This window comes from Emydura macquarii, unplaced genomic scaffold (genome assembly GCF_026122565.2).
Source record: "Emydura macquarii macquarii isolate MOO-44397 ecotype Brisbane River unplaced genomic scaffold, CSIRO-AGI_Emac_v2 contig_3345, whole genome shotgun sequence".
NCBI lineage: Eukaryota > Metazoa > Chordata > Testudines > Chelidae > Emydura > Emydura macquarii.
Window position 1 is genome coordinate 6,474,948 of NW_027133482.1, and position 14,617 is coordinate 6,489,564.

A 14,617-nucleotide genomic window follows, 5' to 3' on the forward strand; every position below is an offset into this window, starting at 1 on the left:
TCTTCTGAGAGCCGGGAGGGTGGAGGCTGAGGTCAGGAAGGTGCACGCTGGGCCCGAGGAGTGGGGGTGCAGCGAAACGAGCGTCAGAGGCTCTGCTATGGGTGGGGTGGAGGAGGAGGCAGAGTCACTGTGCGAGAGCTCAGTACATCTGTTCTTAAACCGAACCAGAGCAGATTAGCCCGGCTCTGGCTAGTCAGCAAGATTGTCTGTTATGGGCTTCCCTCCGCCCCCCAGTAATTGATTTACTCTGGACAATCAGGCTGCTCGTACTCCCCCACCCTGCCATCCCAGGATGTCCTCTGTCCAGATGTTTAGCAATACCTCCTGCAGCTAGTTGGCCAAGACAGAGCTGCTACGTGGCGACACCGCCTTACCCATCCACCGTACGATTCACTAGATGGGGAAACCGAGGCGCGGAGCAATTAAGTGACTTGCCCATGTTCATGCAAAGGGTCTGTAAGTGAGCTGGGACCCAGATCTCGAGCCCGATCCGGTGTTTTAACCACAAGACCCTCCTTCCTTTTGGAGAGCAAGATCCTAGCTCCGTTTTCTAAGCAATTCGGGCCGCTTCCTTTGAACGATCCAAGAGGTCCTGGCGGCGGCAGCAGCAGCCCCTGAGTCTGAGAGAGGCAGGTGGTGTCTGAGATCCTTTCAGCTGTAGGGCAGTGAGTGGGGTGGACGGATAGGAGAAATTTCAGCGTCTCTCCAGAGGTGCCTTTCACCAAACGTTGATGGCTTAGACAGAGCAGGTCAGCCCCTGGTCGGAGGGCACCCATCTCCAGATGCACATGGAGGGCGTTCTTTGGTCTCAGACTCAGAGGTTGGTCAGGTAGGTTCACCTGGGACCGTGGGGCCACCTGTGGCAGAGAACAGAAACGCCGGCAGCCGGAAGGGTTGGCCCATTGTTTCGGGACAGTTTTACCAGGCCCATTATTATGGTTAATTGAAGCCAGAGAGTAGGTGAGTGTGGCCGGGGGCTGGCGGCCCTGAGGGACACCGATGGAGGGCGGGAGTGGAAGAGGGAGCTGTCTCGGAGGCAGGGCAAGAGCCACTCGGCCCCACAACCCTGAGGGGGGGAAGTCCCAGAGATGGGAGGGGCGGAGGGTGCTGAAGGCAACGGCCAGACGGAGACGAAGCCCTTAGGGAGGACGAGCCGGGTGCAGCGGAGTGAGTGGGAGCCAGAGGATGTGGAGGCGAGGAAACGGAGGCAGTAGCTGTAAGGGCGTGGAGGGGGACCAGGCCGGGAGACCGTTGGGTGTTGGAAGGCTGAGGCAGAGGTGCCGGCGGCTACATCTACACTTCGACCCAGGCTCCAAGACTCTGTGCCGTGGGTTTTTTATCGCGGTGTAGACGTGTTGCTACTGGACACTTTGTGATCAGTGTGGATACCAGTGAGACACGGGACGCCCGATTTGCAGATCAATGAGGTTTAATGTGCAAGGTTTTCTATAAATATAGTAGTTAGATACAGAGCCTAAAACTAACTACAATATCTCATACTCACTAAGCCTGGAGAGCTAAGCAGTCACGCAGAAGCTGTATACAGGAACGGCTTTCTTCAGGGGCCCCGCCAGGGAGTCAGCGGATCCTCTGGTCCCACCGGCAGCACCTCCCGCAGAGTCAGGTGTTGATGGAGTGCCCCCCTTTGTCTAAATAGTGACTTCTTATAGCTTCCATAAACAACCTTCACCCAATTATCTCTCTACTCATTATCATATATGCTAAGTACCTACATTGGGTTTCCACCCTTAACTACGTTCCATTCTCACCATGATAATTGGGGCCGTCAATCTGGTGCTAGGAGGGGCAGTGTACAAATATGCCCCTTGGCAATGAAACAGTGTACCCCAGACGTTCAAGGGTAACTTCTTGTTCCCATCACCGTTATCTGTGTGCAGCTGCAAGCAGATGTTGTGTGTTTCGTCGTGTTCTGTGCCGTGGTGTGCAGACACTGAGACATCTGCAAGGTTACTCAGTGGCCCTGTTCATCTCTGCCAACCGGAAGATGTCACGCTACAGGGGTCCGAATAGCCAAGCAAGTGACTGAAGCTATGCTAGGCCGTAGCACAGGGGTCAGGCAACTCGAATTGTCCTGGGCCTCCAACAGCCGTACCCAGGAAGGCTGCAGGGGGGAGGCAGGAGATGGCGTGCGGACACATGGGCAGGTCGGAAGAGGCAGTCAGCAAGGAGGAGGCTGGGAACGGAGCAGACTCTCCGCGCGGGTAGGAGCACAGACGCTTGGTGGGAGCGCCCGGCCTGGTGCCCCAGGGACGAGTAAGGAATACATAAAAGGACGGATGCTTTTTAAGACTCATTTCCCTGCCCCTAATCTTTCCTGTCGACAGCTCGCAGCCCCGTTAGCTGCAGCCAGGGAAGGGGCCGTGCAGAGGTTCCATTCACTGCGCGCTGACCTCGCAGGGTAGGGTTACCGCTCATTTCCTTCCGAGCCGGCTGATATTCCACCCAGCAGCCCCCCTCCCGCCAGGTACCACGAGCAACCCAGCCCTCCCCCACCCTGCCTCCGGCTCCCCTCGGCCCGCCAGCTGGACTCTGCTGTTTCTCTCCCTGGTTCGTTGCTAAGGAGCTTTTTCAGATCAGTCGATTTCGGGCTGGGCTCAGCGGCATCCCAAATGTGGCAGAAGACTTTGCGCACCATTATTGAGCCGAGCGGGAGAAAAGAGCTATCCTGGGTCATTGAACGCCTCGTCTAGTACTAGCCTACTGCTAATGTCTAGTAATTTGAGCAAAGGGGCCCAGGTTTTAACCCAGGCACTCGCTGGGTAGGGACCCGATCTCAGCCAGACGACGACGGCTTTTGAGTATCTGTAGGTTGGCAAAATAATGCTGGCCAGTGAGGCCGCGTTGATAAACTCCGAGTCCTCTTTTTATCCCCAGGACAGGCAAGATTCTCCCACGCTGCCCTGTCCTAACGGGTCCAGCGCCTCCAAGTCGATTAGGGCTCGTTCAGCCTGCAGCCTGTTGCGCTGAGACGGCCGAGAAGCTGCCCGATTTGTGATGGGGACACCTGTCCCAACCAAAACCCAAGTCGGAGTCTCTGACTCCTTTGAGACGCAGGGACACTTGTCAGACAAGCCCTGGCTTTTGGCCACCTTCTCACCGGGGCCAGATTCGAACCGCTCCCACTTCCCTCCGTGTCATCACTTTCAAGGCCCTTTGCGACCTATCCCTGCCTCCCTCTCATCTCTCGTTCGCTGTCGCGCTGTCAGTGCTCGCCTCCGATCGCCCCAGCTGCCAGCCTCATCACCTACTGGTCACATTCTCAAACAAGCCCCTTTGAACTTCCTCCCCTGCTGCCTCTCACACTTGGGCGTTGCTCCCCGGAAACATCCACGAAGCCACCTCGTTGCCTTCCTCCAAACGCTTCTTTGCCGTGATGCCTGCAAAACTGCTACAAAACCGGTTACGCTGCTGGAGCGCGGAGAGCCCTGTCCGTCACGCTGACCAATACTGTCCTATTGTTTCCTCAGCCTCCGCCCGGCGTCTCTAGTCCTACACGTTGACTGTAAGCTCGTTGGGGCAGGGATTGTCTTTTTGTTCTGTATTTGTACAGCACCTAGCGCCATGGGATCCTGGAGCGAGACTAGTGAACAATGGTAATAGATATAAATAATGATAATAGAGAGGCTCTGTACCCTATAACCAACCCCTGAGCCATCCAATCCCTCCCTGGGCCTCTGGCTGGATTTAATAGCCATTCTCACCGGGAGTTTAGAGAAAGTCTCAGCTATTACAAATGGTGCCTGTCACCTTTAGGGGGCGGGACATTAACTCTGCCCTGGATCCTCATTGCAGGAAATGGGAGGGGGGCGATCCTGGAGTGGCCAATCAGAAAACCCCCACCAGCCTTTTGCTGACCCCAGAGGGCGCCTTCCACAGTTTCGGCTACACGGCAAGGGATTATTACCACGACCTGGACCCGGAGGAAGCCCGGGATTGGCTCTACTTTGAGAAGTTTAAGATGAAGATTCACAGCACTCGCGTAAGTTAACCCTTTCCGTCCCAGTTACCCTGAACACAGGGGAGGGGGCGGGGCAGATGAGATGGGATGGAGTGGGATAATTCAGTTTCACTTTAAAAAATATTCCAGTACTAAAGAAAAAATTCTGTGTTCTAGTGACATAGTCAGTGGTTTTACTTTTTCCCCCAGTGTGAAATTGACCAGATTGTTTTTTGTAATTAAATGTCACAGATTTGCTGCCATTTTGGAGGTTGTGAATTTGCAGCGTTGTTTTACAGATTCTGGAAACAATTTATGATACAAAGGGAAGGGTTAGGGTGAGTTACATAACTCTATGTCCCAGCTCATGCTCAAGTGGGAGGGACCTGTGGGTTTTGGCGCAGGAGGAAGCGAGGTTCTAACCCTCACAACTGCAGATATTTTCACTGTACAGGGCTGGACAGATCTCAGCCTGTTATTTCCCATGATCCCAAATTCAAACATGAATGATTGCAGCAACCAGGTAGCATGGATTCTTTTTTTTTTTTTTTTTTTTTTTTTTTGCACCAGCTCCTGTAGCACCTCATGTGGGCAGATCTCCATCCCTCCTCACTCCTGCCTGTGCTCCCTCACCTCTCCCCACACCTCCCTTCCAGATGGGGGGCCAGTTCCACATAGCTCTACCCCCTCATCCTCCTCGGGGAAGCACCAGTGGGTTGGACGCCTCGGCACCTTCCAGATAATGGGCATTTGGTTTCCTCTCTGCTTAATGGCTGGGCTCGCCATGCCCCTCGCTCCAGCTCGGAGTGGATGGAGAAGCCAGCCGCGTGTCTGAACACTGGGCTTGATCCTGCTCCCACTGAGGTCAATTTGGAGGCCTGGGCGATCGCCCCAAGAGGATGAGAATCTCTAGTAGCAGTTTCTGGGTTCACAGCACCCAGCTCCTAGTCAACGCCCCAGATGCTGGACTTCGCACAGTCCCTCTACTGCAATTCACCTGTATTTCCCCGCCGTGGTCCACCCAGGGTACCTTGTTTAGACTTCTGGCCCCCAGCCATCGCCGTCCTTGGGCGAAGACCCGCATCTCTCTCCCTCCTGCCTGGGGTATTTCCAGGTCGCACAGTCCCTACATCCACTGTGTTATTCCCAGCAAGCCTGTCCAGGCGGGCGTCTGCACTTCGCTGTCATTGCCCACAGCTAGACTTTACCGCCCGGCTCTTTCTCAGCAAGCACATTTACTCTTAAGGTAAAAGCATTACAGAGAAACCAGCCGAAGCGCAATAAAAGAGTCTGAACCCATGCTAATAAGCTGAGCAGAGATCACCCCACCTCCAGCAAGGACTGTGGCAGGAGTCGGGCGTTCAGACCCCACCAAGGGGGTTTTCTGTGGGTATAAGTTCATAACACCCCCGTGAACAGGTTAGTCTTTCCTTTCCATTGATCTTCAGATTCAGGGAGCAGGTAATCCATAAATATTGTTCCCTTCCTCAGGGTGTACCTTCTAAAGGCTGGGTTTTTGCATAACAGGGACAGAGAGGAATTTGCATTCACCTCCGCCTAGATGTTTCCCAGGAAATCCACTTCACACACATTGTCCCAAAAGACCATTCTTGTCTGCCACGTTGTTCAATACAGTCCTTTGATCATCCAGGCCCACAGTAATACAGACTCCAAAAATACTTCACTTAATTCAATAATGTTTTTCAAGAATATTGCAGGAAACTTCCACGTCTGTCACATCTTCCACCAAAGAAAGAAACTCACTCCTAACTGCTCTGCGCCGGGCATGCTCCCAGGAGGAGACTCTGATAATCTTGGGGTGTTTGTCTTGCTTTGCTAGGACCTCACCATGAAAACTGAATTAGAAGCTGTGAATGGGAAAAAGGTCCAGGCACTGGAGGTGTTTGCGCACGCCCTTCGCTTCTTCAAGCAGCATGCCGTGCAGGTAGGGGAAAGGTCTGTGAGTCAACTGCAGATCCGGGGGAATTTCCCAGTGTAATCCCTGCTGGTTGGGGATAAACCCCCACAGAGCTGGCCTGGCCTGGGAAATTACCCCCCTGTGGATTTCGCTGCAAGCACTGAGGAGTCCCAGGTGACATGCCAGACAGAACTAATCAAGGTGATCAATAGACGTCCCCAGCTAGGATGCTAACTACGACGTCATGGGTGGTGGGACATTGTCCTGGCATTAGATAGCCCAAAAGGGGCTGCTTTGCCATCTTTTGTGTGAACTTAGTGTGGGTGAAAGATGCCAGCCCGCAGAAGAGATGGAACAGAGGCAGTGTTGGGGCAAGCGTCCCCCACCCAACAAAGCCTTCATCTTGAGCTCCAGGACCCAGCAGGGAGTTCTTTCCATAACCCATTCATTTCATTAGCCTGCCTGCCTGATTACGAATGCTGCTGTCCTAGGCCAATAGCTCTCCTGTCTCCCAATAATGCACCTGTCCCATGGCACAATGGCATCAGTGGGGGAATTCCTTCCTGACCCACCCATAGGTCATCGTATGCCCTGAAGCATGATGTTTGCTTATCACTTTCTGCTTCTTTTACAACAGGAGCTCAAGGACCAATGTCCGGCTTTGCAAGAGAAAAATGCCATCCGATGGGTGATTACAGTGCCTGCCATCTGGAAACAGCCGGCCAAGCAGTTCATGAGGGAAGCTGCGTATAAGGTGAGATGCTTCGTGCTGGTTCACAGCCTGACTTTGTGGGCTTTTTGAAGGATTTGTAGGATCATTGTAGCCAGAGATTTCTTAGGTCCTGCTTTGTCCAGTCCCCCACTCCTGGGCCAGGGCAGGTGTTTCTTTGCAACATCCAATCTCCGTTAACCTGCCTGGGTATTTTTAAAGTTTATATTCTCCAGAGTGCTGCTCACGTTGGTTTTAAATGACCTAAGTCCCTGGGGGCTAAAACCACAACTAGTCCGTCTCATCAACCTGCACAGGACTGCTCTCTACAGTCCGTTCCCTGACCCCTTGTCCAATTTAGCTCAAATGCCCCAAGTAATGGGACTTCGGCGACCTGCCTTGCACAGATGATTCCACAGTGTCACCCCATCTGACTGTCAGGGAGTCTGCCCCGAGGTGCAGTTGAAATTTTACCCCTTGCTTAAATTAATACATTATAGAGTCATGGATTATACGGGCAGAGAAGCATTGTGGTGATATAGTGTGAGCGTCACACTGAGAGCCGGCGGGGCTTTGCTCCTCGCTAGTGGCTGTGGATAACAGTCTACTGCAACTGCCTGTTAATGGAGTTACCCTCCTGCTGGCCTAAGTGGGGGCAGGTTAGCACCTGCAGTGGGACTTGACTACCTGCTCTGTTGCCTCTCACGCTAGCAGAGCGGGTCTTTGATGCGTTTGGGGGATAACCGTCTACTACAGCTGGCAGTGGTGGAGTTACTCCTTTACCTCAAGCAGCAGCAGGCACCTTTTTAGTGGTGTAGCCCCTGGGTTCAAGAGTGTCTGTCGAGCCAGATGGGATCGTTCCACTTCTCCCCTTCAGACGCTTGCCGGCTATTATCACATCCCCCCCACTAGTCACCACTCACCCAGCAAGACAGAGTCATTCCTTCTCTGCCAGCCCCTGGGGGGTTTTGTTGCTTCTCTCTGAACTCCCGTGTCTCTAGTCCCTGCTGTGACTGCATGCCCTCAGACTGGCTGGGGTATGGACTGGCTGCCCTCATTTAGTCTGTATCCTCCATCCCCCTGGAGGGTTGATCCAGGGCCACCTTAGGGGCAGGCAGATAAGGTGGTTGCCCTGGGCACCGGAGCTGCCACCTTGCTCAGCTGGGTTCTTGGGTTTTTTTGCTCAGCTGCTCGGGGGACACCAAAAATGTTTTCTGCCCTGGCCAGCAGAATAGCTAGGGCCGGGCCTGGGCTGACCCATGGATGAAAGGCTGCGTGCCCTAACGGGAACACCTACATAGCAGCTGGGAGGGTTCCGTCCTGCGCGGGTAGACAAACACGTGCGCAAACAAGAGTGCTAAAAATAGCAGTGTGGCTACGGCAGTGCTGGCGCCTGACTCCAAGCTCATCCGACCCACTCGCTACACACTCAGGCAGCTCGCCGGAGCTGCCAGCCCTGCCGCGCTGCTGCTGTTAGCATGCTCGCTTGAGCAGAGCCAGCGTGTCTGGCTACCCGCGCCCAGCTGCCGAGTAGATGGACCCATCGATGGTAGTAGGGCGGGTGGAGCATTTGTTTTTCAGGGACCCTGATGTGCAGCGGAGTGGGGGCACCAGCTCCTGCTGATGAACACACGGGCATTTTTGCTGGAGCTGAACTAAACCTAGAACAGGCGTCCCATTAACCCCTCCCCAGCAATCGATCGAGTAAATCGGATCCGTTATGATGGTCCTGCTGGCGCCTTGGTCACCTCGCAGGCTGATCTACAGACGTTCTGCGGGGCTGGTGCAGCCACTTCTGGGGCGGAACATGGCAACGCACCGCAGTGCTGCACGGCAGCTTAGTCCAGTGGACGAAGGACACCAGCTGAACCGGTTGGAGCAATCTAGGGAAGCAGAAGGGACTCGGGCCAGGGGCTGAGACTAAGAACTCTCTTTTATTGGTCTCTTTAAGGGCCTTGATTTCCCAGCTCTTCCAAAAGACAACCCAGCACCCCCGCACAGAGCTGGGACATTGATTTGGTACTGACACACAAAGCCAGGGGCTAGCGATTTCAGCACCTTCCTTCCCCCCACAGAAGATAATGCCACTTCAGGGGCTTGGGGAGGATTTGATCCCAGGGCCCGCCGAGCTGCTTGTGGCTCGTTCCCAAACTGCTGCTTCAGCTGAGCATCTCTTGGCTCCCGGCGAGCGGGAGGAGAACGTGGGTCTGCGCCGAGGCCAGAACAAACAGTCCCCTCGCCACAGATGGGCTCTGCCCCGCCCCTGGCTGTATTGTTTCACCACCGCATCCACAAAGGAAGTGAAGGCCAGAGGTGGGGCCGGAGGAGAAGTACTCCTGGAGGGAGAGGAAAGGGAGGAAGGGGAGCTGTGGGCAGGAGGGAGCGACAGACCGCAGGGGATTAGGGGCTGGAAGTCCCTGTGGTTTATTAGCTGGCTGCAGCAGGATATAATTGAGGCTGAATAAAGCGGTGCTGGGCCCGCCAGGCTGGCATCCAGAAAGCAGCAGGGTCAGGATGAACGACGCCGGCTATTCAAGTCGTCTTTGCCTGTCTTGGCAGTTCCTGGCCCCTCTCTGTCACAGACCGGGGAATGGCAGGAAGTCAGACCCCAGGACTGGCCCCACGGCACTCCCCAGCAGCTGGTCGTGGGACCTGCCCGACGGCAACCACCCAGCGCCCTGTCCAGAGGGATCTTCTCACGGCAACACCCCAACGGTTCCAGTAGCCCAGAATCGTGTCTCCTCAAGCAACCAATGTCAGGGGCTGCAGTAAAACCCCATAGGGCAACTTCTTTTGTAGCCCCCACCCCGGGGGCTGTTGCTGGGGATTAGAATGAGGCCCTCCTGGGGGGTGGATTGCCCCACATCTGCCTGCTGTGGGGTTCTTGCTCCTTCCTCTGAAGCAGCGAGTCTTGCCCATAAGAGACAGGAGACTGGGACAGATGGATCCTGGACCGGTTTAGTCTGGTGGTTTCCATGTCCCTTACAGCATGGGTCTCTAGTGTTTGAGTTAAAGGAGTACTTCCATTAGCTGGACGCAGCAGTAGTCTCTTACCCTCTCTGGCAGACCAGCTACTAGGGAGGAACATTTAACACCCGCACTGAAGCGGTGGGTTTCACAACAGTGCCCCATGGGGAAGTTAGCTCCTGACTGCAGCTGACAACTCGCGCAGGCATGAGGATTATCGTGTCCTGAATAGTGCCATTCCAGATGCAGACCTTATTCCTAGCAGTGGCTAATCCTTTTATTTTTAGAAAATGCACCAACTTATTTGCTTCGTCCTCAAGCCTGTTCTGCAGCAGTGAGTTCCACAGGTCAATGATAGGGTATGAAATCAAAGAGGGATGGAAGAGCACCAGCTGCCCTGGGGCCCATGGGGGGGAGGGCAGGAAAGGGGCACAACCCTGGGAAAGCAGGAGGGGTAATGGAGCACTTTGATTCATAGCCTGAGTCCAGGTGCCATCAGAGCTGCCGTGTAGTTCACCACCTGAGAGAACACACTGATGCCACAGGACAGAGCCCTGCGGTGAGCATGGAACACCGGTGGGCCAGATAAACCAAGTCGATCATCTCTGGCGTCACATGGAGCCTGCAGCCTGACCCCCTTGTGCTGACTCTGTCCCATTGCCTGCCTTCGTAACCCCCTTGTGCTGACTCTCTCCCTTGCCTGCCCTTGCTCCGTAGGCCGGCTTGGTTTCCCCTGCAAACCCAGAGCAGCTGTTGATCGCGCTGGAGCCAGAAGCCGCCTCCATCTATTGCAGGAAGCTCCGCCTCAATCAGCTGATTGACCTGAGCTGCAAGCATCTAGCCAACGGCCTGGCCCCAGAGCTCTCCATTGACTCCAGCTTCAGGCAGGGTAAGCGACTGCTCAGCTACGGACACGTCGGCTGGGGATCGGGGTACAGCTGGGCCGTGGGGTGGGGGGGGGCCCCCACCCCAACCCCGACCCCTACAGATTATGCGGCTGTGATGTAAAATGCAGCACAGCTGGCCACCTCTGCTCAAGAAAGGCCCCCAGCTGCAACTAGCAGGGTGCTGCAGGTCCGGGTGGAGGCTAAACTGGGTGGAATAGCAGAGCTCTGGCAGGGTCCCAGGACTGGAACAGCAGGGGTCTCAGCTGTCCAGGAGTCAGGTGCTTTGGCAGTGCTATGGGGGGCACCCCTGGCATAACAGGTCAGGATTCGGGGTGCCAGGGGAGCAGTCTGAGGCACTTGCCGGGTGCCTGCTGATATTGCAGCCGTCAGGCTCCCTCGTGCGTGCGTGAATCACGGCACTGGGACCATCCCATCTCCGCTGGCGCCCGCCGGTTCTCAGGCCGGGCTGTGTCGGGCAGCAGCGGTTTCAGTTCCCGTTACCACGCGCCTCTCATTTGGGATTATTAAGAGAACAAACTGCAGCTAATAAAAGAGTGGTGGTTCCCAGCGCCGCACAGAGCCTCAGAAGCCGCTGCCCCCTCCTGGGCTGTTTCCTCTGGACTGTCTCAGCAAGGCTCTTTGGGCGACGTCCTAGAGCATCGTCCCAGGCCAGCCAATCCCCCTGACGTGGGCAGGGGCATGGCCTGCGGATGTCACAGGCAGAAGCAGGGATGGCCTCCGGGTTTGCTCCGTTGCAGCGCGTGGCCAGCAAGCCTGAACCAGCAGGCGTCCCGCCGTGCTCGCAGACAGGCGGCTCTGGCTGGACTGTCCGTGCAATTGTACCCCGACCTCGCCTTCCAGCCCCTCTCCATTCTGAGGGCCTTTGGCCTGGGACCAGGGAAACTCTCCCAGATCCTGTCGCTGGGTCACAGCGCAGCCGCTGGCTCTGTCGTCCCCCTGCCCAAGCGCTATGATCTGAGGTGACGGGGGTGAAAAGAGCACGTGGAGCCACTTGGCTAGATGGGAATGGGAGCTACTGGCCGCCAGCCTCCGCTCCAGGAATGGATGCATTCAGGCCCACCTACTGACGCTGAAGCTCTGTCCTGGGGTGCGAGGGTCCGTTTACACTGCAGCTGGGGGCGCGCCTGGCTTCCCAGCCCGGATGCACAGATGCACACCAGCTCTGCTGCCACTAGCGAGCTGAGCATCGCTGTGTAGCCGGGGATAGCACAGGCGCTGGCTCAGCTCCTAGCACGGGGACGTCAGGGGCTCTTCTGTGTAGTCCAGTCGCCCCCATCCTGAGAGGGAACAGTGGCGCCGTCTTGAGCCACAGAGCCTCTTTCACTCAGCGACCTAGGCCCAGCTCTGATGCTGCTGCCCTCTTTCTAGTCAGCCCACAATGTGGCCCCCGAAAAGATCTTCCCTGCCTGTGGATCCGACCCCATCACTCCCCTGCACCGGCTCCTGCTTCCACGATGCATCCCTTGCCCCTTCCTCCGAATCCCTGCACAGCCTCATTCCGGCCAATGCCTGGGCTCCTGGCTCTTATCACCTCCCTCGCCCCACCAGCATCGCCAGCTGTGGAGGTCTGTTCCTCTCTTCCTTGCAGTCCTGTCTCCCTGCTGCTTCTACGCCAGGACCCGTTCCAGATCTCCAAAGCAAAACCCCATCCCCATTCAAATCCCTGCTAAAGACTCGCTTCTACCACCTAAGTTCTCTCCACCCACGGCTTTCCCAAGGCACTCTTCTCTGTGCCCCTCTGACTGCCAGCTCTTTCCACTGTGTCATTTTGTGGCTTATACAATGCCAGACACATCATGTCATCTGAGGAGGAGGAGGGGGAGGAGGAAATACTTTTCATTCTAACAGTAACCCAGGAGGATTTTAAACAGCAGCTATTAAAGTTAGGTATTTTAAAACCAGCAGGTCCAAATAACTTGTGTCCAAGAGTTTTAAAAGAGTTGGCCAAGGAGCTTGCTGGGCCATTAATGCTGATTTTCAATTAATCTTGAAACACTGGGGAATTTCCAGAGAACTGGAAGAAAGCTAATGTTGTGCCAGTATTTTAACAGGGTGAGCAGATAACCTGAGTAATTATAGGCCTGTCAGCTTGACATCAATTACAGGCAAAATGATGGTAAACTGGGAACAAGGAAATAGTATGTGTTTTAATATGTCCATGTGTAAAGTCATACATGTAGGAAAGAAGAAGGTAGGCCATGCTTCCCGGATGTGGGATCTATCCTGGGAAGCAGTGACTCTGAAAAAGATCTGGGGGTCATGGCAGATAATTAGCGGAATGTGAGCTCCTAGCACAATGCTTTGGCTGAAAGGGCTAATATGATCCTTTGGTGCATAAACAGAGACTAGTAAGCAGGAGTAGAGAGATTGTTACCTCTGTATTTGGCAGAGATGCGACTGCTGCTGGAATCCTGTGTCCAGTTCTGGTGCCCACAATTCAAGAAGGGCTGTTGATAAATTGGAGGAGGTTCAGAGAAGATCCACGAGAATGATTAATGGATTAGAAAACTTGCCTTATAGTGAGAAACTCGATCTGTTCAGTGTACCAAAAGGAAGGTCCCTTCTGGCTTCATACTCTATAATAATCTATGAATTGCCAGCACCAGACAAATAATAAGTGATGATAATTCTGGATGTTACATCTGACCATGCATGGGACCTGCTAGAGAGAGAATCCCCCCAGCTTGGCTCTGACCTCAGTTAATGGGAGATGCCTCATTATTCTCATCGCTTTGAGCACCTAGAGACCCCAATTGAGATCAAGACCTAGTTTGTGTTAGGTGCTGTACAAACACCGAGGTAGGCCCTGAAGCATTTACAGCCAAAGGGCAGACACAGGGAATGCGTGTAATGAACACGTGGTGGCTATGAATCATTTGCGTGTGTGTGCGTACGTGTGCACGAGTCTGTTATGTGTCTGTGTGGCACATGGCTATGTGGATATACACGCGGGGGGAGTGTGCATGAGTATATAGGTGTCCCCTAGTGTCCAGAACTAAACCCTCTCTGCCCCAGGGGCCCCAGCCTCGCCTCCCTGTCTGGCTGAGTTGTTACCGCGGCCCTGCCTGCAGAAAGGGGCCAGAGCCGTTGGTTCACTGGGGTGGTGGAAAACGCAGTTGTGCTTGTGGGAGGAGCAGGAGCTAGAGGTGGCATCATTGTGTGCGTGAAAAGTGAGGGAGCCGGGCCAGGCAGCGCTGCGAAGGGCTTTGAGGAGGAAGATGAGAAGCTTGAAAGCTGCGGGGGGGCAAGAAGGGGTTAGGACCTTTTGCCGAAACCCCATTCCCATGGCACAACAGGCCTGATCCTGAATGGCGCTGAGGATCAGCCCTTTGTTCATAAACCACGGCCCAGTCTGTTGCCCTTCACGCGCAAGTGTTGCTTTAAGGTTTCTGCCCTTTCTCATCTCTCCCCCGCTAGCCCCAGAGACCCTCCATCCCAGATCCTTATCTCCCTGGCATCAGAGGGACTTAGCTCAGGAAACAACGAGGCCCTGGTGTGTGTGTGATGTGTGTGTGTGTGATGTGTGTGTTTGTTTGAAAGGCAAAAGCTTTTGGAGCCCCCTGTGGCTGCCGGGAAGGGTGTCTCTTCCAAAGCAGCGAGCGGCCCCTCTGGGAAATTAGCCATGGAACCAGCCCTGTTTCCTGAGTTAGCTGAGGCCAGGTCAGAGGGTTCCCATATAAAAACAAAAAATAATCCTCATAGTTTCAGCCCAAGAGGGGGAAGGCAGCCCCATCTGGCCTGCATTACGGGTGCTCTGCTTACAGAAATCCCACCGCTGAGTTCCTGTCTGACGGCTGGGGCCGGGTCCTGCATGTAAATCCAGAGCGCCTCGCCCGTCTTGGCTGTGCATTTACACAGGCGGAAGGGAGAGCAGAATTTGGCCCTGGCTGGTCACAGAAAACGCAAAATGTTCTGGCTGATTTCAGGGCTGTGTCTGTGAATGACTCCCTCACACCCCTTCCTTCGGGAGTTTATCTAGGTTACGCTGTCTATTTCATGTTCCTGCCTGGCCCAGTTGGCAGTCTGGGCGGCTTTCTGGTTGTTCAGAGACAGAGCCACGAGTTTGAACTCCTAGCAAGCTGGGGCGTGCCGTGCCTTTCAGGTCCAGTTGGCCAGATCTGATCACAGACATCAGTGTAAATCTCTGGTCACGCCGG

General features: G+C 54.8%; 1 protein-coding gene across 2 annotated transcripts in view; it reads left to right on the top strand.

The window, feature by feature from the left end:
* The window catches only part of HSPA12B (heat shock protein family A (Hsp70) member 12B), a 55,889-nt gene that overhangs the window by 20,031 nt on the left and 21,241 nt on the right, over nt 1-14,617 (top strand). For both annotated transcript variants that reach the window (XM_067533524.1, XM_067533525.1), the window contains exons 6-9: nt 3,814-4,000; nt 5,799-5,903; nt 6,514-6,630; nt 10,270-10,441. In XM_067533524.1, the coding sequence (XP_067389625.1) occupies nt 3,814-4,000; nt 5,799-5,903; nt 6,514-6,630; nt 10,270-10,441 (581 nt within the window). The remainder of the gene's footprint in view (nt 1-3,813; nt 4,001-5,798; nt 5,904-6,513; nt 6,631-10,269; nt 10,442-14,617) is intronic.